This window comes from Amblyomma mixtum, chromosome 6 (assembly GCF_055824585.1).
Source record: "Amblyomma mixtum isolate Tamu chromosome 6, ASM5582458v1, whole genome shotgun sequence".
Classification (NCBI taxonomy): Eukaryota; Metazoa; Arthropoda; class Arachnida; order Ixodida; family Ixodidae; genus Amblyomma; species Amblyomma mixtum.
In genome coordinates this window covers 16,083,848-16,106,847 of record NC_143017.1, presented here as the reverse complement: position 1 = coordinate 16,106,847, position 23,000 = coordinate 16,083,848, and the positions used below count along the sequence as shown (strand labels likewise).

At 45.9% G+C, this 23,000-nt stretch overlaps 1 protein-coding gene and 1 pseudogene across 1 annotated transcript in view; one reads left to right on the top strand and one right to left on the bottom strand.

Moving 5' to 3' along the window:
* nab (NGFI-A-binding protein homolog) overlaps positions 1-23,000 on the top strand; it is a 661,188-nt gene that overhangs the window by 567,631 nt on the left and 70,557 nt on the right. The window contains exon 11 of the mRNA XM_089547593.1: positions 11,787-12,040. Within this exon, the coding sequence (XP_089403719.1) occupies positions 11,787-12,040 (254 nt within the window). The remainder of the gene's footprint in view (positions 1-11,786; positions 12,041-23,000) is intronic.
* Positions 265-1,686, bottom strand: LOC149338288 (uncharacterized; annotated as a pseudogene).

The following is a 23,000-nucleotide window of genomic DNA, read 5'->3' as shown; positions in this document are numbered from 1 at the left end:
GCGACAGGAACTGCTTATGTGTCATGGAAAGTGAGCGGGCACTGCTTTTCAAGGAAGTGAAGCGCGGCTCGCATGGCGCGCTTTTTCACGCGTAACCTCGCCTCGAGTGATAGGAATGTGGCCGTGCCGCTAACCTGCACCGTCACGCGCTGAAGAAACGGTCGCCCTAGCGCCGATGCGAGAGTTGCTGGCGTATATCTCGGAACCATCGCAAAACGCCGAACCCCGTGCGGGACAACGTTGCAAAGATAAGCCATAGCCTCCTCTATTTTTTTCATGCCCGCTCAATCGCGGGAAACGCCGTTGTTAGGCGCCGTTCGTGCTAGTACGCGAAGCTGCCGACGAGTGGCGCGCGCAGCCCAGGATGGAGCAGACGACGCGGCAGGAGTTGCACGCAGCGTAAAAGACGGCGCGCAATTCTGCTACTGTGTATACTACTCTCCGTTTAGTAAGATTGATGTGCGGACACGATCGTTAAAGTGCTAAATTGTTTTTGTTAAGCCATGTGCACATGTACTTTAGTAAAAGCTGCTCATCAAGGAAAATATGAAATCGGCGGCCGGGCATACATATCGAACGTTGCTCCAGTACCGAGATGAATGCCTAAGTTTACAGCTATATCGACGGTAATTGTTACTGTGCCTCTTTGTACAAAACACGTATTCTTAGCATAGGTCGTATCTGACCCAATATATAAGCAGAAACATTAAGGAAGCATTTTTGTGAGCGATGAGTGAATGGAAAAAATTTTACTGTCGTATATAAAATAAAACATACATGCAAAAATGTTTTCACAACTTCAAAATCTTTCTAGATAGAGGCTTTGATGTCAGCGGTTTCACTACATCGTTCCTGTCCGTCACCGATAAGGCATAGTTCGCAAAAACAGGGCGGAAAAACTTTCCGCAGATGAGTTTCAGAAGCTGGCTGTGGTGGTCATTGGACGCAAGCTCACATTTCAGTGCTCCATGTTCTGCAAGAGCCTCAACTGCATTGTTGACTGCAGCTTGCAGGGGTTTTGATAAGAACCGTCTTTTGTTGAGCAGCACCTCGACGTAGCTCTTGAGGGCGTACAGAACATACAAAAACTGCGTTGAAGGACAAAGGAGGCCTCCTCTGTCCTGAAGACGGATCAAACTGTCACTGGGCGCAGATGAGGCTGGTCGCGTGAGAAGAGCATTGCAGCTGCTGCAATCAATTTTTTCTTGAACGACGCGAGCCAAATAACCTCCTAACATCGCAAGTGCTGCAGTGTCTGGCGCTGGCAACAACGTTTTCTGTGTCCTGAGAAGGTCTTCAAGGAGACTTTTCGCCTCCGGTGGAAAGTCGTCCGCGCGCTGGGTGACTGCAAGTTTCTGTGCAAAGTGCTTGCCTTTCCGTTTCTATTACGTTGCTGTGTTGGGAAGCAGACACTAACCCAGTTTTTAAGGCCTTCTCTACGCCAGCGACTACCGCTCTAGCATCTGTCTGATCATTGCTTCCTGCAGACCGCCTTAACCAGCCAAAAAACGACTCTATGGGGTCCGAAGAAAACTTTCTGGTCAGAACAAACTTGAACCCCTCTTTAGCAATGAGGTATTTGACGCATTCAACGTTTGATTTTGTCGTCATCACAAGCGCTTGTGTTGTTGTTTTCCTTCGGCGCCTTGTGCAGGCCGTCTGCTTCTGTCTCCGGCCGGGCTTCATTCAGCTAATTCGAAATCTGTTTTTAGCGCCGCTTTATTCCGGGTTGCTGCGGATTTCAGTGCACAAGGATTAGGCGCGTTTTTGCGAACTTGTTCCGGCTCTGAGTGTGCTGGTTTCGTCGATGTTGATAGTGTGTCTTAGGAATGTTCGGTTAGAGGACTGCGCGCTTTCTTGCATAGTTGCGGACGTCGTTTTTGTGTTGCCGAATGTTTGCTTTTATATACTTTTGGTAATGGCTTAGGACGAGTTGGTCGTTTGTGGAGTAGGCAAAGGCCACATTTATTCCGCGGCCGCCGAAGCCCCTGCAGCCGGCCGCAACTACGCGCACGCCCATCCATCCTGGGCTGGCAGCGCCGCCCCGCGGAGAAACACGGCGGAGTCAGACGGCGCTTCAGCAGCCTTTGACCAGGCACAGAAAAAATAGAGGAGGCTGTGGATAAGCGAATGTCGTTGCTTGGCCGGTCGTCTGGGAGCGCTGAAACTGCTTCCCTATCACGTGGTTCTTTTTGTATTTCGCGGGCTTTCTTTTAAGTCAAATAAAAGAAGCTGTATCAGTGGTACTTGGCTGCAAACACGGCAAACGGTTATTTTTTTATGGGATCTACAACTCCTGCATTGACACTTTCTTCCTGTAGGCAATAATTAAAAAGTTAGCTAATTGGTATCTGCTAATTAATCATGTTTGCATAATAAAAAAATACTACAGACTAGGACACGCGACTGGCAACAATCCTGAGTTGGTCTCACTGGGCACTTCGTCTTTTTTTAAAGCTTGGTTACATTTAGCTGGGACACCCTGTATACGTGAGACGTCTTCCGTATTTCGAGCAATTCAAGCTGACTGAAACGGAGCAGGCTCGCCGCACTCCTCTGGGGCGTCTCTTTCGTTGACGGATTCGGTGCACACCAGCGGGGTATGTGTCGTTCGGCCCGCATTAACGGAAGCGAACGCTGTGACAGCGCAAGCCGTGGCCGCCGCTCCCCGTCGCGGCACTCCCGTTGTCTTCTAATGAATCGTAAGCGCGCTCCCTCCTTCCGTATCTCGCCACTTTACTTGCACCTTTTTTTTGGCGCCTTCTTTTTTTAGCCTTCCCCCTGCCCCCGGAAAGGTCGCCTGCCTGCTCGCATTTTATTCTTTCTGTTCTTCCCCCTTCAGCGCGGGAGGGTCGCTGCCCCGGTGGGTGCCCCCCTCGTGTTCAGCTGTGGCGTGGTTGTTGTTGTTGTTGTTCGCCGGGGCCCGCTGCTTTTTGTGCGGGCCGCTCCACTTTTTGATGCAGTCCTCTCGCAGTGCCGGGGACGGGCAGCCATGTCGGCGGTTTGTTGTTCTCCTCTGTGCGTGTGACTCACGTTCCTCCCTTTGTGGAGACCCGCTCTCTCTATGCTTGTCAGTGCGTTTGATTATTGCAGCTGCTTTCGCAGCGTCCTGCGTGCGGCGCTGTTGTGTCCGTCCCCGCGATACGCTTCCGCCCAGTGTTGCGCGCGCCCGACTTGAGCCCTAAGCACCGCACTGCATGGCATAAAGCTACACGAATAGCTATTTGTTGAAAATCACAGCGCTATAATAATTAAATTACTTGCATTACCAATTAATACTCACAAGAAGGAATCAGTTTAATTACTGTTACATTAGACAAGTAATTCAATTATTTCTAAATTTCTTTCATGCATTTCCGAAACATATAAAGAAATGCACTGGTCTTTCTTTCTTTCTTTCTTTCTTTCTTTCTTTCTTTCTTTCTTTCTTTCTTTCTTTCTTTCTTTCTTTCTTTCTTTCTTTCTTTCTTTCTTTCTTTCTTTCTTTCTTTCTTTCTTTCTTTATTTCTTTCTCTCTTTCTTTCTTTCTTTCTTTCTATCTTTCTTTCCTTCTTTCTATCTTTTTTTTCCTTCTTTCTTTCTTTCTTTCTTTCTTTCTTCCTTTCCTTCTTTCTTTCCTTCTTTCTTTCGTTTCTTCCTTCTTTCTTTCTTTCTTTCTTTCTTTCTTCCTTTCTTTCTTTCTTTCCTTCATTCTTTTCTTCTTTCTTTCGTTCCTTCTGTCTTTCATTTTTATTTCTTTCTCTTCTTTTCTTTACATTCCTTCTTTCTTCCTTTCTTTCCTTCCTTCTTCCTTTCTTCCTTCTCTCTTTCTTACTTTCTTTCCTTCTTTCCTTCTTTCCTTCTTTCTTTCTTTCTTTCTTTATTTCTTTCTTCCTTTCTTTTCACTTCAGATATACAAAACGTTTGCAAAAACAGCTGGGCCAATAGCCGGAGCTATTATAGGCCCAATGTACACATTTGTTATTACAGCAACTAAAGATACCTACATGAAACTCAGTTATAAATCATCAGTGAACAAAGTAATAGCGAGCAACACTTAACAGCAGACTTAAAAAGAGATTAACAAACATAACCCTCAATAAGCAATTTAAGTTGTTTTTTGTTATATTTATTGCGCAGATAAGGAAAAACTGAGCTGCGAGTGAGCGTCAAGAATTTTGCCCCGCTTTCCGGCACAAGAAGCAGCAGTTCAAAGGAATTTGGAAAGTAAATAACTACTTCTGCTGGAAAAGTAATTTGTTTTTGTATTCCCCCCCCCCCCCCCCCTTAGAACACGTCTAAGGGGGGCCGACGCTAAAGGCTTAGGAACACATGACGGGGCCTCAGCCCCTCGCATGCATATGTTGCACAAAACGTGGATGAACACAAGTAGGCTAGTTGCACCAGACTTGAAAAGCAATGTGCACGCACAGTGAAAAACAAAACAAAACAAATAAGCAAGCGCAATAATCTGCCAAACGTATTCACATTTCACATATTCACTTCATAACAGTCCTATTTCAGCAGCTTATGAGTACAAATACCTTGGCGTTACACTAACAAGCTCACCATGTCCGACCATATATCCGATATTTGTGTAGCTGCCCTCAGAAAACTGTCATTCCTGAAAACTTAAAAGTGCACCAATTAGTACGAAGATTGTAGCTTATAATGCGTGCATAAGGTCAAAACTAGAATATGTCTCTGTTGTGTGGGACCCTCATTAGAAAAATGATATTATGCAGCTTGAAAGGGTGCGGAGAAAAACAGTTAGGTTTCTTTTTCGAAAATACAAGCGGTCAGATTCCCCTTCTAATTTAATGAAGCACAATAATATACCTATGTTGGCAGCAGGGAGCAAGGGTAGCCGCCTTACATTTCTTTGTAACAGTCCTTCCAGAAAGATTAAGTTGATCATCCAAGAATATTGTCACGTAGTGGTGTTGTACTAGGATGTTAAACATCCTGGGATGTTAAACATCCTAGAAGAAGTTTGGTTGGGTAGTCTATGAGGGTTTAACGTCCCAAAACGAATCAGGCTATGAGGGACGGCGTAGTGAAGGGCTCCGGAAATTTCGACCACCTGGGGTTCTTTCCTGCAGAATTTCGTCTCCATCGAAATTGGACCGCCGCGCCCGGGATATCATAGGCGTAGTACAAGGACAACGCGTCATAAGCAGGAACAATCTTTAGCCCCAATTTCTACTTGCACTAACACATTTAAATACAGTTGTTTTCCCCGCACAGTCACTGAATGGAATTCTTTGCCACGTAACATTTTTACAAGCAATGGTTTTATAAAAAATTAGACAGCCCTATTTTGCATGCTTATACCCTTAGCGAAAAAAAGCATGTGCTAAAAAAATCCATTTCGAACATAATGTATTAATTTCGTATTTTTGTCGCTGTGTTGAAATTTCAATACGAATGCTTTCTATGTATACTAGGAGTAATATTTTGAATGTTCTTAGAAATACGTATAAAGGACGCTTTTTCTCGTTTAGTGTGTTTAAATACATTTAAAATATACTGAAAATATACAATAAATACATTACATTGCATTAAATATAGACTAAATATACATTTAATATATTGGAAATATGTTCACTTCGCCTTAAAAAGTTCTACTAGTCGGCTTCACCGGATGAGACTGGGTAGTGTTGTCTACAGCAGAACTAATCACTGATCCGGCTATAAGCGATAAGCATACGGAGCCCATCCCTGAGAAGACGCGGAGTTTTCCTGAATGTGTACGAGGGGTGTTCAATAAATATTTCCCCTGACCCACTTCCTGTGGACGGAGAGCAACGAAACTTTGTAGATGTATTAGTCCTTCTCTACATAGCTGCCACCCAGGGACACACCTTTCTCCCGTTTTTTTATGCAACTGTAAACACCTCGCTTGTAGAAGTCGACAGGTTGCTCCAAAAGCCATGATGTGACTTCAGAAATCAGAGTCTCATAATCTTGAAAATGCTTGCCCTTCAAATACGACTTCACTGTTGGAAAGACGTGAAAGTACCATGGTGCGAGGTCGGGTGAATAAGGCGGATGCGGTAGAATATGAAAGCTATAGCAGCGTGCTTCCATCTGGGTAACATGTGAGTTCTAAACTGGGGCGTTGTCTCTTGCTTTTGATGGCCTCCCGCAATTTCCGCAGCAGTGAAGCATAGTATGCCCCAGTAACCTGGAACCCTTTTCTAGGAAATCCATCAAGACTACTCCGTGCTGGTCCCAAAAGACTGTGAGCATGACCTTGCCCGCCGAGGGCTGGGCGTGTGCCTTCTTTGGAGGCGGTGAGTCCAAGTGCTTCCATTAAATCGACTAGACTTTAGTCTCCGGATCATATTGATGGGCCCAGCTTCCACCCTGTGCAATCAGTCTGTTGAAAAAGTCCTCCTGGTCTCCATGACATATGGTCAAAGTAGTCTGGGAGCATTCGACTCGTTCCTGCTTTTGGAAAGACGTGAGCAGCCGGGGAACCCAGTGAGCGGATACCTTACGCAGATGAAGATGGTCCTAAATGATTTTTTCCACGAACCCCACACTAATCTTGACATTTTCGGCTAGGTATCCAACGGTTACGGGGCGATTTTCTAAAATGGCGGCTTCCACTTGCTGGATGGTGTGTTCATCGATACCGGAGTGAGGTCGTCCTGCAATCGGAGCCGTTTTCACCGAAATTCGACCACATTTGAATTGACGATGCAAGTTATTCACTACATCATATGATAGGGAATCCTCCCCATAAACCTTTTTTATCTCATCGAACGTCTCCCTTGGAGTGCGGCCTTTCAAGTACAGGAACTTGATGACTGCTCTGTATTCCACTGCATCTATTATCACACCTCAGACCACTTCAGCACCTATAAAAGAAAGACCGTTATTACTTGAGAGTTGCACATTGGCACGTGATCTATAGTGACTTGAGTCATTACATATGCGCAGTTTCAGCATCCTGCAATAAATAGAGGTGAGTCAGAGGAAATCTTTATTGAACACCCTTCGTATGTCGCTACACCAACTGGCCCAAAGTTCTGCTCTAGTAAGTTGTCATCAATCAAGAGGCCTACGACATTGCAAAGTCACGTGACGGAAATTGAACGGGAAAGATGTCTCCACACACCAAATGCCGACATAAAGTGACGTCCGCAAACCAGAAATACTCAGGGAAACATTAAGGTTGGTTTGTCTTATATACACCCACCGAGAGAGATGGCCATACTGACTTGACTGGTGGGGCGCTTTTTCCGCAAAGACTGTGAGCCACCAAATTGTCGTACAAGTGCCGTACTGGTCGCGTTCTAATCTGTGTGCGACGTAGAACCGAACTGATAGTCATAACTTGCGTCAGCCATCGGTAAGAGGTCGAAAAGTCAACCAACAAATACACGGGCATCTAAGGGAGCCAGTCGGCTTGCCTGTCGGGGTCCATTTCGATGGCATGTTCGGGCCCGCAGGTGCTCAAGGCGCCTTTTCCGATGTAATGCTATCACGTTCTCGGCACGGGATGTAAATAAGTGGTGATTAACTTCCTGCTAGAAGCTACCATAAACGAAAGGACGACAGAAAGGGCACAGTTTTCACTGTTCCTCGAAACTTGATTTCGACCCCTAGATTGTTACACGGCAGCTTGATGTGCGATGCAAATATGTTTACGCGGACTGCACATTTGTTAGAACTTAAGAGTACTTTGGAAAAAATAACTGCGTAATTCTCAAAATACACTTTAAATACATTGCCGACATCCAAACGCGATTTCCCGAAACTCGATTTCGAGCACTAGATTGTTCAACGGCAGCTTGAAGTGTGCTGCAAATATGCTTACGCACACTGCTCATTTGTTAGAATTGACCTATACTCTGGACGAATTAATTTTGTGTTCACGAAAGTGCACTTTAAATGCATTGAGAACATGCAAATGAAATTTCCCGAAAACAGATTTGGAGCACCTGATTGTTCTAGGCCGCCGGAAGTGCGCTGCAAATACGTTTGAAAAGACTGCCCGTTTGGTAGAATTAAAGTATACTTGAGACGAATCAATTTCATATTGTCACGTAGTGGTGACTGCAGTCCAGCGAACAGGAAAACAACGAGGATGTCTTCGAAACGGAACTCTTTATTCGGGCTGACTTGCGCCCGCAAAGAACTGAATCACTCGGCGGCGGTGTAGCAACAAGCGTGCTCGGCGGTCGTCGAACAGAATCCCCGCCGCTGTCGGCCGCGCTCTTTTTAAAGCCGATAGCGAATCTTCGAGATAAAGCTTTAGAAGTTACTAGAACATTCTGGCGCAAACTAGAGTCGGGTCCATCCGGATGCGATCCATCGAGATAATTCTAGGCGCGTCTTGCGTCACAAACGAAGCGATAAAGCGGCGTGCCGGCAGCCTTGAAGCATGAACAAATAAACACAACAAACAAACGCTACAAAGACTCGCGGCAATATTCACGAAAGTACACTTTTAATACATTGGCAAAGTGCTAAAACCGCATACATATGTTTTCACGTATTAGAAACATGCTCGAAGCGTACTTTAATAAGCTATTTCTGACTGATTTTAAGAATGTATTTCAAGTATTCAGCGGGAAAGTTCTGGAACCTATTTCCTACATATTTTAATTGCATTTATGAATACAAAATATGTTTAAAATGCAATATCAATATCCTGCTGTATAATCCAAATTCGCTGAGGGTAATAATATATCATGTTCTGCTTACATAATAGTTATTTGTCATGAAAGTTGCATTCCTACCATACACGAGGCCTCATGTTCCCATTTATTGCCCAACAATTTTTGTCATGCTTTTTTTTTTCAGGAGTATGTTGTCTCCCTTGTGTTCTTTCTCGCGTTGTATGTGTTCTTTTTGTTATACACTTACATTTGTATGCCCCTCCTGCTTGGTCCAAAGCACTGGCCTGCAAGTATGTCCAAATAAATGAATAAGAAAATAAATAAATACTTGTTACTGAGCAAGCAGATGAGAATGAATGACGGCAACAGCGATATTTCATTGGCAAAGAACAAATCCTCGCGAAAATAAACCTGGGGGACGGATTGAGAGACAGAAAACAAAGAATGAAACATCTACATTTTTCCCTTTTGCCTTGTTTTTTTTAGCACATACAGACCAGGTGCAAAAGAAGAAGAATGACATCGCACTGTATTCCATGAAACAAAGAAAATTGGAAGATAGTGAAGTTCACAATGAAAACTGGATACTGCATGACGCGAAGAAATTTTGACGCTGTTCTTTTAAAAAACAGCAAAGCCCCTTCTAAAATCGACATTTAGGTCGGTTCTGTTCATTGTCTTCTCTGAAAATGCAAGGTTTGTTGTCCGTACCTCTTATAGATGGTTATCTATAAGTGTAGGGTTTCTGATTGCTCCTTGAGATTAAGTATCTAAAGGTGTGCTGTGAAGTCTATATTTGTGAATCCATAGTAGCAACTTAAAGTACTACAACTGGTCGACCCTGAGCATGACAGATTTTATGAACGGCAGTTGCGTGCGTTAAGTTTCGGTTTAAGTAATGGTCTTCAGATATGCGTAACATCCATTTTTGAAGAACCAATAACTATTGTAATTTCAGGTGGTCGTTGTTCCCCATGTTAGGATGTCATAGCGCAACCGGGAGTAGATTAAAGAATTGAAAAATTGGTTTTTTGAGAAAAAAAAATGGCGCAGTAATTGCCTCACATGGACACCTGAACCGCGCTGTAAGGGAAGGGAGGAAGGTTGGAATGAAAGAAGAAAGAGGTGCCGCAGTGCAGGGCTCCGGAATTATTTCTACCACTTGGGGATGTTTAACGTGCACTGACAACGCACAGCACACGTGCGCCTTTTTGCATTTTTGGACCAGGAACAGCAGTAGCCTAAGATGTATCCCTGGGGAGCACCATGTAGAACTGTCATTCTGGTAGATAACATATGATTAACAGATACGCATTGAGAGCGGTTTAAAAGATACGCTTCAGTTAACTTCAACGCAACTCTTCTTAGTTGATATGTCTCGAGCAATATGTCGTGCTGTAGAGTGTCAAACGCTTTCCTAATATCTAGAAACAGCATGTGCGAGGAACTTTTCGATATTTTCAGTTATATTATCTTTTACAGTGGTGAGTGCCTGCTATAGTGACTTATTCCTCCGAAACCCGTAATGAGTGCTACTAATTACTTGATTCTTGTCAAAGAAGCTTGGTAGCCTGACATACATGATACGTTCGACTAACTTGGAAAACACCGGTAGGGTCGAAATGGGTCGGTAGTTATTAATATTTGTGTCTCCACTGCCCTTATACATAGGAGTGACTTTAGCAATTTTTAGGTTGTCAGGAAATCCTCCGGACTGAAGCATCTTATTAGAAACCATCTTCCCGCTGAAATAATCGACATCAATGATAACGAACATTTTCACAACGCATTAGATAACACTGTGTAAATAGCAGAACATTTTTGTAACTCATTTTCTATGTGTTTCTTTTTTGTGTTTTTTGTAACCGCTCCTTTCTTTAAAGCTTCTGGCCCTGAGGATTCAATAAATAAATATATAAATAAACAACGAGGGGTAAATAAAAACTAGCGAAAACATATATCCACCTTCCTCTAAAACGCAGTACGCGCATTAACCACTGTTCCACAATACAGGCATAATACATGCCTAGATGGCATCAAAAAGTCTTTCTTCCCTTCCTGTACTAATTAGCGGAATGACCCTCGGGACTGCGCTGTAGCAGCAAAAGATGTCAAGAGGTTGAACGTTTTTCAGAATAACGCTGTATATCAACGAGATAAGTAACAATAGATAACGATTTTTTTATTTCTCGTATCTCCATTAGTGCTTTCACGTATGGTTTTTGTTATTCGCTGCTGCTTCTGTGCTTATGCTTTGGTCAAGCTTCCTGATGGTGTATTGTTGGTGTATAAAGTTCTTGTTTCATTTTTGTTTGTTTTCACAAATCCTCTCCTGCAACCGCCTTGAAATGCGGACAACAGTATCTTTCGATTAAATAAATAAGTTCACTGGATGGTTCACTTCGTGCACAGGCGCACGGTTGCCCCCTTTGTCTGTTCTCCATTTTCATTTTTTCCTGCTGTAACCCGATTCTCTTTCCATCTCCGCTTTGGATGCCATCTAACAACATCGTCAGTTCTAGTAGTGCCATCCTTTGCCACCCCAAATGTTATGATGCGCATGTTACCCTGTGTATTTAGATTGAGTAATTCATCTGTAGTTGTTATTGCACTGTGTATATTTCTTGTTCGTATTTGAAATTTATTTGCGTGACTGCGTATAATAATTTGCTAGGAGAAGGTAAGTGACGCCAACCAAGGAAAATACAGAAAAAACACGACGTTTCGGGACCGGCTCGGCCCCTTCTTCACGGTGTGACTACGGGCGAGCGCAGCTTGGATTTTTAAGCCCCTGTGTGGAGGACCTGCGGGTCAGTGGCCGCAGCCCATGGACGTAGGATGAGGGGAGAGTCCCCAGGGAACGATTAACATTCTCTCGTGTTTGCTGAATGTGCCACGACTCGAGTAGAAGCCTCCTGCGTGGGTTAGCTTCCGTTTCCAATACAATGGTGCTGTCAAAGTCAATTTGTGTTTTATTGTGTGCTTTTTTCATGTCACATTGCAAGTTTCCTTTCTATTGCCTCCCCTTATGGAGTACCCTCGAAAGAGGGCCTTTAAGGGTATTTTGAATAAATAAATAAATAAAACAAATATGCGCCTTGCTGCGCATGGCAACACTGCGTACGTAACTAACGGTGGCGGCGTCCTCTTCTTCCCTCTTGTTGCGGGGTGCAGCACGTGCTGAGCATGTCCGAGGACGACCCGCGTCGGATGGACGAGATCCGCAAGTACGCGGCCATCTACGGCCGCTTCGACTGCAAGCGCAAGCCCGAGAAGCCGCTCACTCTGCACGAGGTGTCGGTGAACGAGGCCGCGGCGCAGATCTGCAAGCACATCCCGGCGCTGCTGACGCGCCGGGACGAACTGTTCCCGCTGGCCCGGCAGGCGGTGCGCGACAGCGGCTACCCCTTCTCCAAGGGACAGTCCAGGTGAGTGTGCCACAGCCACCCGCTCCTATGAACCAACCCCTCGCTGTCAGGGAGAACGCCCGGATGTGTTAGTGGCGGGGTGCTTACGCGAAAAAACAAAAAGGTGCCTCACTCTTTGTGACCAGCGCTGTGGGGTAAGAGCAGAGTGCACTCGACTCCGGAAAATGGCCACCATCCCAGATTCTTGAGCCCTCAGCCATTGAAAATGTCGAGTAACCATCATGAACTTCCTTCAATCGTCACCATTGTTCCCTCAATTAAGAGAGAAGGTAATAATCATCATCAACAGCCTGACAACGCCCATCGCAGGGCAAATGCCTCTCCCATGTCTCTCCAGCTAACCCTATTCTTCGCCTGTTGCGGCCACCGTATCTCCGCAAATTTCTTAATCTCACCCGCCCACCTAGCTTTCTGCCGCCCCCTGCTACGCTTGCCTTCTCTTGGAATCCACTCCGTTACCCGGTTTTTTTTTTTTTTAGAAAGAGGAGACTCCATGTGTCGATGGAACTGTACGAACAGGCCTGGGGTGCGGCCTGAACTAGGTGATCAGTACAGATAACGCACTCCCTCACCAGAAACAGGATTTGGCCATCCTGGTGTCGTACTTGGCCGCAACCTTCTATGAACAACCCAATTAACCCTCGGCCCTCAGTCCCCACTGGCTGCGTAGCAGCTGACCGGGGCGGCGGTCAGACCTGTAACGTAGCGGAGGGTGCTAAGAGAAGGTAAAATGGAAGAGTTACTAGGAACAGTGCTGTAGAGTTAAATCTAGCTTATAAACTTGTTCCCGGCTACGTGATGGGCGCATGTGTTTCGGGTCTGATGGGCAGACAGTGTGGTGCAGGAGGCGCACTCTAAACAGAAAGCTTGTGAGATGGAGTGGGCGAGAGGGCAGGTTACTTCCTCTTTACTCCCATATTATCATATTCGTGTTTAGAGTGTGCGCCGCGTATCGAGGCGGCCCTAGTCTGGAGAAGAAAGGCGTTGGTGGGGGGGTTCGCTCGACGCATGCAAACCCAGTTCAAAAACGAAAATCGGTGATTCTGCCCATCGAGCCACGGCGGTTTGGCGTCGCGCTTTTCGCAACAGGGGAACGTCTATCTTCGCGATTTCTGATGGTGACAATTGATGATGACTTCTGATATTGATGGCTTATCGGCTATGGAAAACAAATCTCCGCGCAAATAGGAGCGTATAGTGAATAGGCAAGGAAATTATAGTCTGCCCCATGACCTTCCTATCCAGCATTGGGAGGGCAGATATTTAGGGCGCTTTCGCTCTGGGGTGAGTTTCTGCATGAATTCATCTTTTAACTGACCTCCCGCATCTCTGACAGCCAATACTTTGCCCTTGAAGTGCATTGGAAAATGAGTGTTCGTACAATTGTATTACCATTTATTGTATTTCATGCGAACGCAAGTGAAAAAATATTCAAAATTTTGCACTTTGTATCATGGGTGGTACGCCTTGTACTACGGGGTTTACGTGCACTGACACTGGAGACCACACAGGCGCCATCGCTGTTCGCCTGCATCAAAATTCGACCACTGCTGAATAGCGCAACCTCGGACTGATGAGCCGAATAACGCCCGGCGGCGCCGTTACGTTGGGTTCGCGGTGCCCACCAGGGTGCGGGCGCTCAAGGTCTCGGGGGCCTTCCCCGCTGACATGCGTCCGCTTCACGCGCCACCGGGTTCCTGGGCTAGGAATTAATTGCCCGCGCCAGATGCGCTCGTCTCAAGGTCCACACGTGTACGGCGCCTCCGCCATCAATTCTGCTGAGGGGCGCAGGCGAAGACTCTTCCTTCACTTTCCTTTGCGAGAAACAAATTGAAAATGAAGCAGGACAACGCTGGATAGCATTCCGCATCGCGAAGTGGTTCCAACAGATGTGCACATGCCCATGCGTGTATTTGCATAGCCTTTTTTGTGGCCCATCTTTGAAGTGTATTTAAAAGAGCGTCGCAGATGTTAACACGGCACTATGCGGGGAAGGATTTCTCGCTGCCCGGGATGATAGATAGGTGGTGGTGAAAACAAAGAAAACAGAAACTGAGGACGAGTCATGCGTTAGGTCTCGTCGAGTGCATTCTAAAGACGGGATCAGGGAAAGTGTGTTGACAATCGGGAGCCGCCGACTTCAAGGAAGGTTTCCCGGATTCTCTGCCTTCTAGAGGGACGAAAAACTGAGCGCGATATCCGTGCCTTCATGAGCGGACTTGTTCCGTGTGATAGAAAGCAATGTCGTCTTGCCCGTCTTGTCCGTGTCCGTTGAGAACAATGCAGATTGCCCGCTCACGAAAGGTGCGCCTGACTGCTTTGGGACCCCCGATCCCTTCCTCAAGCACACCTTGCAATACCTACTTTTTCAGTGCTTACAACTTGATAGAGCGCCCGTCCAGTCTGGACTGTGCTCCTGCGAATCATAAGGAGTGCTGCAGTGGTGGGCAGTTGGTTTTCCATCTTAACCATTTGTTGAGGAGGCAATAAAATAATCCAAAAACCGTTTATTTCTTACATATGTGCACTTATTGTAGCACGAGAAAGGTTACTTTCTAAACACAAAAAGTTGCTACATATATCAATTGAAATACAGTTTTGTTGCCTCGGGCAACCGTAGGCACGAGTCCTAAACTTGGCTTCATTCCACGATTCTTACGGGCTAGTGTGGAATTTGTACATGCACTCTTTTCCTGGAGTGAAAAAAAGATGTACATTACTCTTTCTGCACATCACACGTGTGATGCCTGTGGAGTTGGGTTTTAGAGAGAACATCGGGAGGGGGCCAATATTGCCCAGCCTAATCTCCTTGGAGGGTTCGAGAGCTGCTGGTCCACGCCGCTTCTTCGCTTGTAGTTCATTTTCAATTGCTGATAGGCTCAATGGTCGCCTTCTAGAAGCTGTTGCACCCTTTCCGTGCTGTTTCAAAACGCACGCAATCTCTGCTTCGAAAGACAGTAGGGTCATCTGCTGAATGCGCGGCACATTAGCCGGGCTGGTATCTCGGTGGTACAGCAGCCAGAAGTTGACTATTACGATATCCAGTAAATGGAAGAATCTGTACCACTCTTTAGATCCACGCCGCCCATGCATTCGTTGTAGACACCTACAATAGAAGGACGAGGTATGCTAACCGTCGTACGGGTCTTCTTGTCAGAGCGCGTCACAGGATTCTCTTTTGATGCCGATGCAAATGTGGACAGCACCGTCACGGGACGGTGTCAAACCACTTCACCGCCCTCAGACTCGCCTTGAAATGTCGTCTCTATTGCGACGTATCACGCCCCGTTCTTATTTAGCGCTTTGTCGGATGGAAGTTTGCCAGGCGAGCTTCGCATACTGTGCTTACGGAACTGATTCTAGCCTTTGAGGATTACCTGTAAGTCCACACTGCAAAACCAGTCGTCAAAATACAGGATGTAGTCTAGACCGCGACGCACGACACTCGCCATTCTCAAAACTATGTTGCCGCTGGAGCCGATGTCTGGAAAACCCGGCTGCGGAAAAAATTGCAGACTTCGAAGTTGTACAGTATGCCGCCCTCGTCGCAGAGAAGGAATAGTTTATAACCCACTTTTCTGGGCTTGTTTGGCAAGTACTGCTTCAATGAGCTTCGGCCTTTGAAGGGCAGCACTTGTTCATCAACGCCTAGCTTTTGAAATTTTGGTACTTGACTGCCTTTGTAAACCACGAGGTCCAGTAGGGGCCGAACTTTGTAAAACTTGTCATGTTCGGGGTCATTCGGGTCCGGTGCCTCTTGGTCGCCATTTAAATGCAGTGACTGTTTGATTTCGTCCCATGTGTCTCTTGTCAAGGTGTCGGCAACTTGACTGATGCGGAAACTGTCTGACAGGCCTGTTTGCGGCAGCTTCGTAATTGACATAGTGAGCACTGCACGGATTAAATCGTTGACTGTCATTGAAGTAACTTTGTTGAGATTCCTCTGAGCGCTATACAGAGAAGACTGCTCACAGATTAGAGACAGGAAATCCAGGTAAAATGAATTCTCTGAAATAACTGATGGGAGACTCCACCGGGGATGGATATGGCGGTACGTCCTTCCACGTCGGCATGGTATTACCACAGGAGCCTTGGAGAACATTCCATGCAGGACCATTCTTCGAAGGCTTGGGAATTTCTTCATCGAATTGTCAATACTGTCTGGGCTTGGACATCTAGACACGCCTTCACCTTGACAGTCAGCTGACAGAGCTGCAAAAATACAACAGAAAGCCGCTGCGATATTAACGTAGTGAAAACAAAAGTCAAACTACGGTAGAAATTAGTACATCAAGTACAGGTGTGAATTACGCAGTCGAATGACACAAGCTGAATAATTACTGCTTTGATAGATGGGCTAAGCGAAGGTGGAATCTCAAGCGCACAAAGCAACTCCTACTGCGCGGCATAAACTGAGCGCGAGACGGTACCAGGCGTCCCGTATATATAGCCGAGGAAATAGTGAACGCGTGATGGTGTCTGTCATGGCTGCTGTCAGCGGCTACACGAGGGACCGACGAGCCAAATGCGCTCTTGCTGTTCGAAACTACCGAAACTACCAGAAGACAAAAATATTTTCTGGTGTGTTGCCTGTGGGCAATACCGTGGTCGCTGTACTCAAACACACGGGCTTACAACAAACGACAGGGAAAAGACGAGACAGGTAACGCGCGCGAACTTTCAGCTGTTTAGTAGCAGTGCTGCTCTCCTCATATACACGCACATAGCAAAGAACAAATATAAAAACCAATTAAAATCCCAACAAGATGCAAGCACAATTCATGAAACCGAAACCCGAGTATCACCGCTTCCCGTCGCGCTGCTTGCCAACAATTCAGCCTCTGCGTCAGCACTATCGATGGGTCGCTTACACATTCCGTGGTATCGGCTCGTTCCATTGCGTGTGCTTCGAAGATTATTCTTTCATTGCGGTCTCTGAACCGCCGATTATGGTGGTTTGCCCGAAGTTTGGCCTACATTCTTTGCAAGTAGCTACATGTTTCACGAGATTGCTCGGGTGGTTGATTCTGCAGCAGTTTCTTCTCATTTCTCGTCTTTTCTTTTTCCTTCGGGGTCCGCTCCTGCGATCTGGTCGCCTCTTTAATCATCTCTGCAATTGAGCCGCTCACATTATCTGGAAAACAGCTTGCGAGCATCCTCTCGACTTGCAGCTGTCAACCTTTTTCCATCTCATGACCACACGATCTTTTAACACACTGCCGAAGGCATGAGCATGCCACACTCCTTTTTACAAGGTATGATTGGCATTCGTCACATCGCATTACAGGCTTTTCACCTTTACTCCTATGCATCCAGCAGCTATGGTCAGGGTACATGTGTATGATCTATGGTTGTTTAACGTCCCAGAGCGACTGATGGTATGAGAGACGCCGTAGTGGAGGGCTCCGGAAATTTCGACCACCTGGGGTTCTTTAACGTGCACTGACATCGCACAGTGCACGGGCCTCTAGAATTTCTCTTCCATCTTAACTCGACCGCCGCGGTCGGAATCGAACCCGCGTCTTTCGGGTCAGCAGCCGAGCGCCGTAACCACTGCTCCTCGACGGTGGATGATCAGGGTACATGTGTATTTCAGTCTCAAGGAAACTGATACGGGAGTTTTCCGGCACTTCATGCATAAAGCCAAGCACGGCGAACGCCATTCTGAAAAGCTGTAGCAGAATTTCAACGACAATCTATCTGAGCTTATCCGAGGAGCAACAAAGTACACTCAACGCTCAGCGCGACGTAATAAGCTTAGGCTAATGTATCGCGTTTTTGATTTCCAACCTGTACATGGCAAAAGGCGACCGTTTGCTGAAAAAAATGGGTGGGCGCCCTTTTGTTTTTAGCGTATTTTCGATACGTTGATGATTTTTTTTACTTTGCTGCTCCTACGCGAAGGTCGCGTCGATTGAAGTTGAAGTTCTGTTGCATCTTTTCAGAATGATGCCCTCAGGGCTTGACTTTACGCATGAAATGTCGGAAAACTCCCGTATGCAGGCCCGTGTACTGTGCGATGTCAGTGCACGTTAAAGAACCCCAGGTGGTCGAAATTTCCGGAGCCCTCCACTACGGCGTCTCTTATAGCCTCAGTCGCTTTGGAACGTTAAACACCCATACATCATACACATGTACCCTGACCATACCTGCTGGATGCATAGGACTAAAGCTGAAAAACCTGTAATGCGATGTGACGAATGCCAATGATACCTTGTAAAAAGAAGTGCGGCACGCTCATGCCTTCGGCAGTGCGTTAAAAGATCGTGTGGTCATGAGATGGAAAAAGGCTGACAGCTGCAAGTTGAGAGGATGCTCGCAAGCTGTTTTCCAGATAATGTGAGCGGCTCAATTGCAGAGATGATTAAAGAGGCGACCAGATCGCAGGAGCGGACCCCGAAGGAAAAAGAAAAGACGAGAAATGAGAAGAAACTGCTGCAGAATCAACCACCCGAGCAATCTCGTGAAACATGTGGCTACTTGCAAAGAATGTAGGCCAAACTTCGGGCAAACCACCATAATCGGCGGTTCAGAGACCGCAATGAAAGAATAATCTTCGAAGCACACGCAATGGAACGAGCCGATACCACGGAATGTGTAAGCGACCCATCGATAGTGCTGACGCAGTATGAGGCTGAATTGTTGACAAGCAGCGCGACGGGAAGCGGTGATACTCGGGTTTCGGTTTCATGAATTGTGCTTGCATCTTGTTGGGATTTTAATTGGTTTTTATATTTGTTCTTTGCTATGTGCGTGTATATGAGGAGAGCAGCACTGCTACTAAACAGCTGAAAGTTCGCGCGCGTTACCTGTCTCGTCTTCCTGTCGCTTGTTGTAAGCCCCTGTTTTTATGTACAGGGCGATGATAACATAGACAGTATAACGCGAAAGAACCATGCGATCATGCATGCGCTTCCCAGCAGCAGTACGAGGTGCGACTCTCTACACCAAGCTCGCGCGAACGCAATGCGCCTGCGACGGTGGGAGTGGAGGCTGGGCCGGAGTAGATCCTCAAGGCCGCCGTTGCGTGCCCTGGGCCCCGCTCTGCAGCTGGCGTCGCACGGGGCGCGGCAACGGGTTTCAGGCCCGGCGGTGGGGGGTCAGGGGGGGGGGGGGGGGCGGAGACGCGCGTAGTCCGTCGGGGATGCGGCGAGAAAGAGTGCCGGCATGCCCGTCCACCGAATCTGGAAAAGAAGAACGTGGGGACGTGCATTTAAGTGCACTGTACTAAACCGAGGACTACGGGCAAAGAAGGACCGCTTCTTCGAACCGAAAAAAGAAAGAAATGAAAATGAATAAAGAAACCAAAGCTAGAGAAAGGAAGAGTCTCGGTGCTGAGTTTAAAAACTGACATATCTATTCGCTGAGAGGCAATGTAGGCGTGAAATGTACTGCAGTAAAGGTGTACGGTCAACTGGGACGACTCATGGAGCGTCCCTCATCAGCCACTGAAGCTTTTCTTCATGAGCGACAGCGCGCTCCTCTTTCTTTGCCGCTTTTCGTGTATGGCGACCCGTGCGACTAGCGTTGGCCACCTGACGAAGAAGAGGGGATGGAGCATGCACGTTCTACACAGAACGCTAGGACATTTCCGACGGCTGGACGCCCCCGTCACCGCTTCCGCTGACCGCCACGTCGCAGAACAACAAGTTATATCTGGTAGCTGGCCCGGCTGATGATGGTACGCGTCCTGTGTTTTAGAGATCGCGTGCAGTACGCACTGACGGCAACTCACACAGCGCTGTCGTCGAGCTTAACAAGTATGACCAGAAGTGCGCTCCTCGGCGCCTCGCGGCAGCTTCGCCGACCACGACGACGCTGTTACTGACGCGTGCGCTTTAGGTTCGCCTCCGTGTTGCCCTCCGTTCGGGCGCCAGGGTCACCCGCGGCGCGCCGACAAAGGAGGCTGAAATCATTTCAAGCTTAAAATAAAACGCCTTATAATTCAGGATTTCGCTGGAGAACAGATATTCGGCTTTACCTGAGGCCGATGTCTTTAATGTTCAAGCAATTAACCATAACCTCACAGCTCTAATTACAGAGTGCGCTGTAGAAGTAGGCGGTAGGATGGTTACACACGGAACCGGCAAGCTATCTGAAGAGACGAAATATCTGGTTTAGAAACGCCAAAGCATGAAAGCCTTTAACCTCATAGACGTAACAGAGCTATAATAACTGTCAAATCTAACCAATAAGCGCAATGTGACGGACGTAATTATCTTTATTATGGAGAGAATTGAGCATGCTCTTAAGAACGCAGGTAGCGTAAAAGCGGTGAAGAAGAAACAAGGCGTAGGCAAAAAGCAGCGGCATGCGTTAAAAGCCAAACAGGCGATGCCATTAGCCATATGGATAAGATAGTTAAAGTAGCCGATGAGTTCTACACAACTCTATACAACAGCCAATGTAATGAGGACGTTAATCAGACAGGCAGTGCAATAAGAGGAGCAATGCAGAGGCGAAAATCAGGTGGTGAGGATCGGGAAAAAGCAGATCTTTTGAAAAGCGGTGGGCATACTTTGCCAGAAAAAAATAGCTATCCTGTATACGCCGCGCGTTACGACCTCGAGTGTATCGGACCTTGAAAGAACGCTAAAACTATATAATGGATAAGAAAGGAGATGTCAACGACTTGAAAAATTACAGACCGATCAGCTTACTGTCCGTTGCCTACAAGGTATTTACTAAGGTAATCGGTGATAGGGTCAGGACAACCTTAGTCTTCAATCAACCAAATGATCAGGCAGTCTTTCGCAAAGTTTACTCGACAATAGGTCGCATTCACACTATGAATCGGATTATAGACAAATGCGGAAAACATAACCAACCCCTACACGTATATTATCTGCACAGACTGCGAGGAAGCAGTTGACTCAGTCGAAACATCTGCATCCATGCAGTCATTGCGGAATCAGGGTGTAAACGAGCGTTATGTAAAAATCACATTTAAACATAAGTAGATGACACGCTGTCTTTCGTCTGTTTTTTTTTTTTGTGGCGTTAAATTTTTAATATGAGCCAAAACCAACTAGCCGCTTAAGAACGTGGATGGCGCTGATGAACACTCTCAAGGTTAGGTTATTTGTAAACATAAATACCCCGAAAGCAGATCTCACAGCCGTCGCTGTAGCTCAGCGGTAGAGCACCGGACGCGTAATTCGGAGGTCGTGGGTTCAGATCCCACCGGCGGCATGTGGTTGTTATTTCTTCTGCTTTTGTAATTAATTAGCTTTAAGCGATAACATATTCAGTAATATTCCAAATGGAACAACAGCACAAAATAGATAAATAAATTTAAAAAATCCCCTGTGCCCCTTGGTTTCTGTGGCTGCTGGCTTCTCTCATAGCCCAATGAAAGTGCTTTTATGTAAAAATACTGGAATATATCTATAACCGCTGCACAGCCAGTATGCTGCTTCATAATGCCAGCAATAAAATTCCAATAAGGAATGGGGTCGCACAGGGAGACATGATCTCGCCAGTGCTATTCGCCGCATGTTTACAAGTGGTATTCAGATGTCTGGATTAGGACTAGTTGGCGATAACAGTTAAAGGAGTACACCTTAGTATCCTGCGGTTCGCTAGTGACATAAGCTTGCTAAGTCACTCTGAGGATGATGAAATTGTTTCAATACACGAAATACGAGACAGGATTGTGTTACTAGCTGCTTACCCATCTCCATGACCTGTGCAGAGCCTAAAATACTTTAACACATCATCCTAATACACATAACGGTTTTTCTAGAAGTTGACAGCGTACTATCCCCATTTCAGCAAGGTTTCTGAAATAGATTTGTGCAGTAACGTAGTTATTACAATTAGTCCAGAACTTAGCAGACAGAAGGCAGAGACAGAAGCAAACCGATCTTATACTACTAGATTTTTCGAATACATTTCGTCGGGTTGAGCGCATTAAACTAATTGATAAACTAGACTTTCCATTAGGTCGTGGCTCTGTAGTTAATTGGATTAACAACTGTTTTTCACAGAGAACACAATTTGTTTAAAGTAATCATCAAGCCTCCTCTATTGAATGATATATTGTGTTTATTACTTATCCCAGCTTATCTATGTTTCGGCAATTTATTGTTCTCCGCTGTTGTTTGTATTTTCAGTGTTATTATGTATTACCCACTCCCCTCTGTAATGCTTTGCCCTGAGCGTAAAATAAATAAATAAATACATAGGAAATGTTGTGCCTGGTGCACCAAAGGTTGCGTCTTGCCTGTTCTCTTTCATGATCTAGCGATTAATCTGAACGTTAATACGGAGATTACGGCATAATTTATCGGGAAATTAATACAACAGAGGATCATGAAGCCCTCAACAACTGAAAATAAGCTAAATGGTGCACCGACTGGAACATGACACTTAATGCTACTAAATCTACTATTATGACGGTTTCTAGGAAGAAGCATAACTGAAACTTTTAGTAAACTATAAATGACACACCACTTACTGCAGTAACTGAACATAAGGGTCTTGGAGTACTCATAACCCATGACCTCAGGTGGAATGCTCACGTGGATGGAATCACCTCAGCAGCTCTAAAACGACTTTTTTTTTTTATTAGACGACGCCTCAGATTAGCCCCTTTTCAAACTAATCTATTAGACTACAATGTTTTAGTTAGCTCTTTCGTCGAATGTGCTAACGTCGTTTGGTTTTCTTATTCTAATCAAAATATAACCAAGCTTCATGCATTTCAGAGAAAATAATTGTGATTCATATTTAACACAAAATAACTGATTCGCGTATTGAAATAATGAGAGCAGAAGGAATCAAATCAGTGCCGACTCGTGCTAAACTAGCGCGGCTGAAACTCATGTTTCATCTAATCAATCGACATATAAAACTGGACACTACTTAATATATTTCCCTTCCCAACCAACACCGACGTGTCGTGAACATTCACATGCATTAAGTGACTATCATTTTCATACTGACTGTTTGAAATATT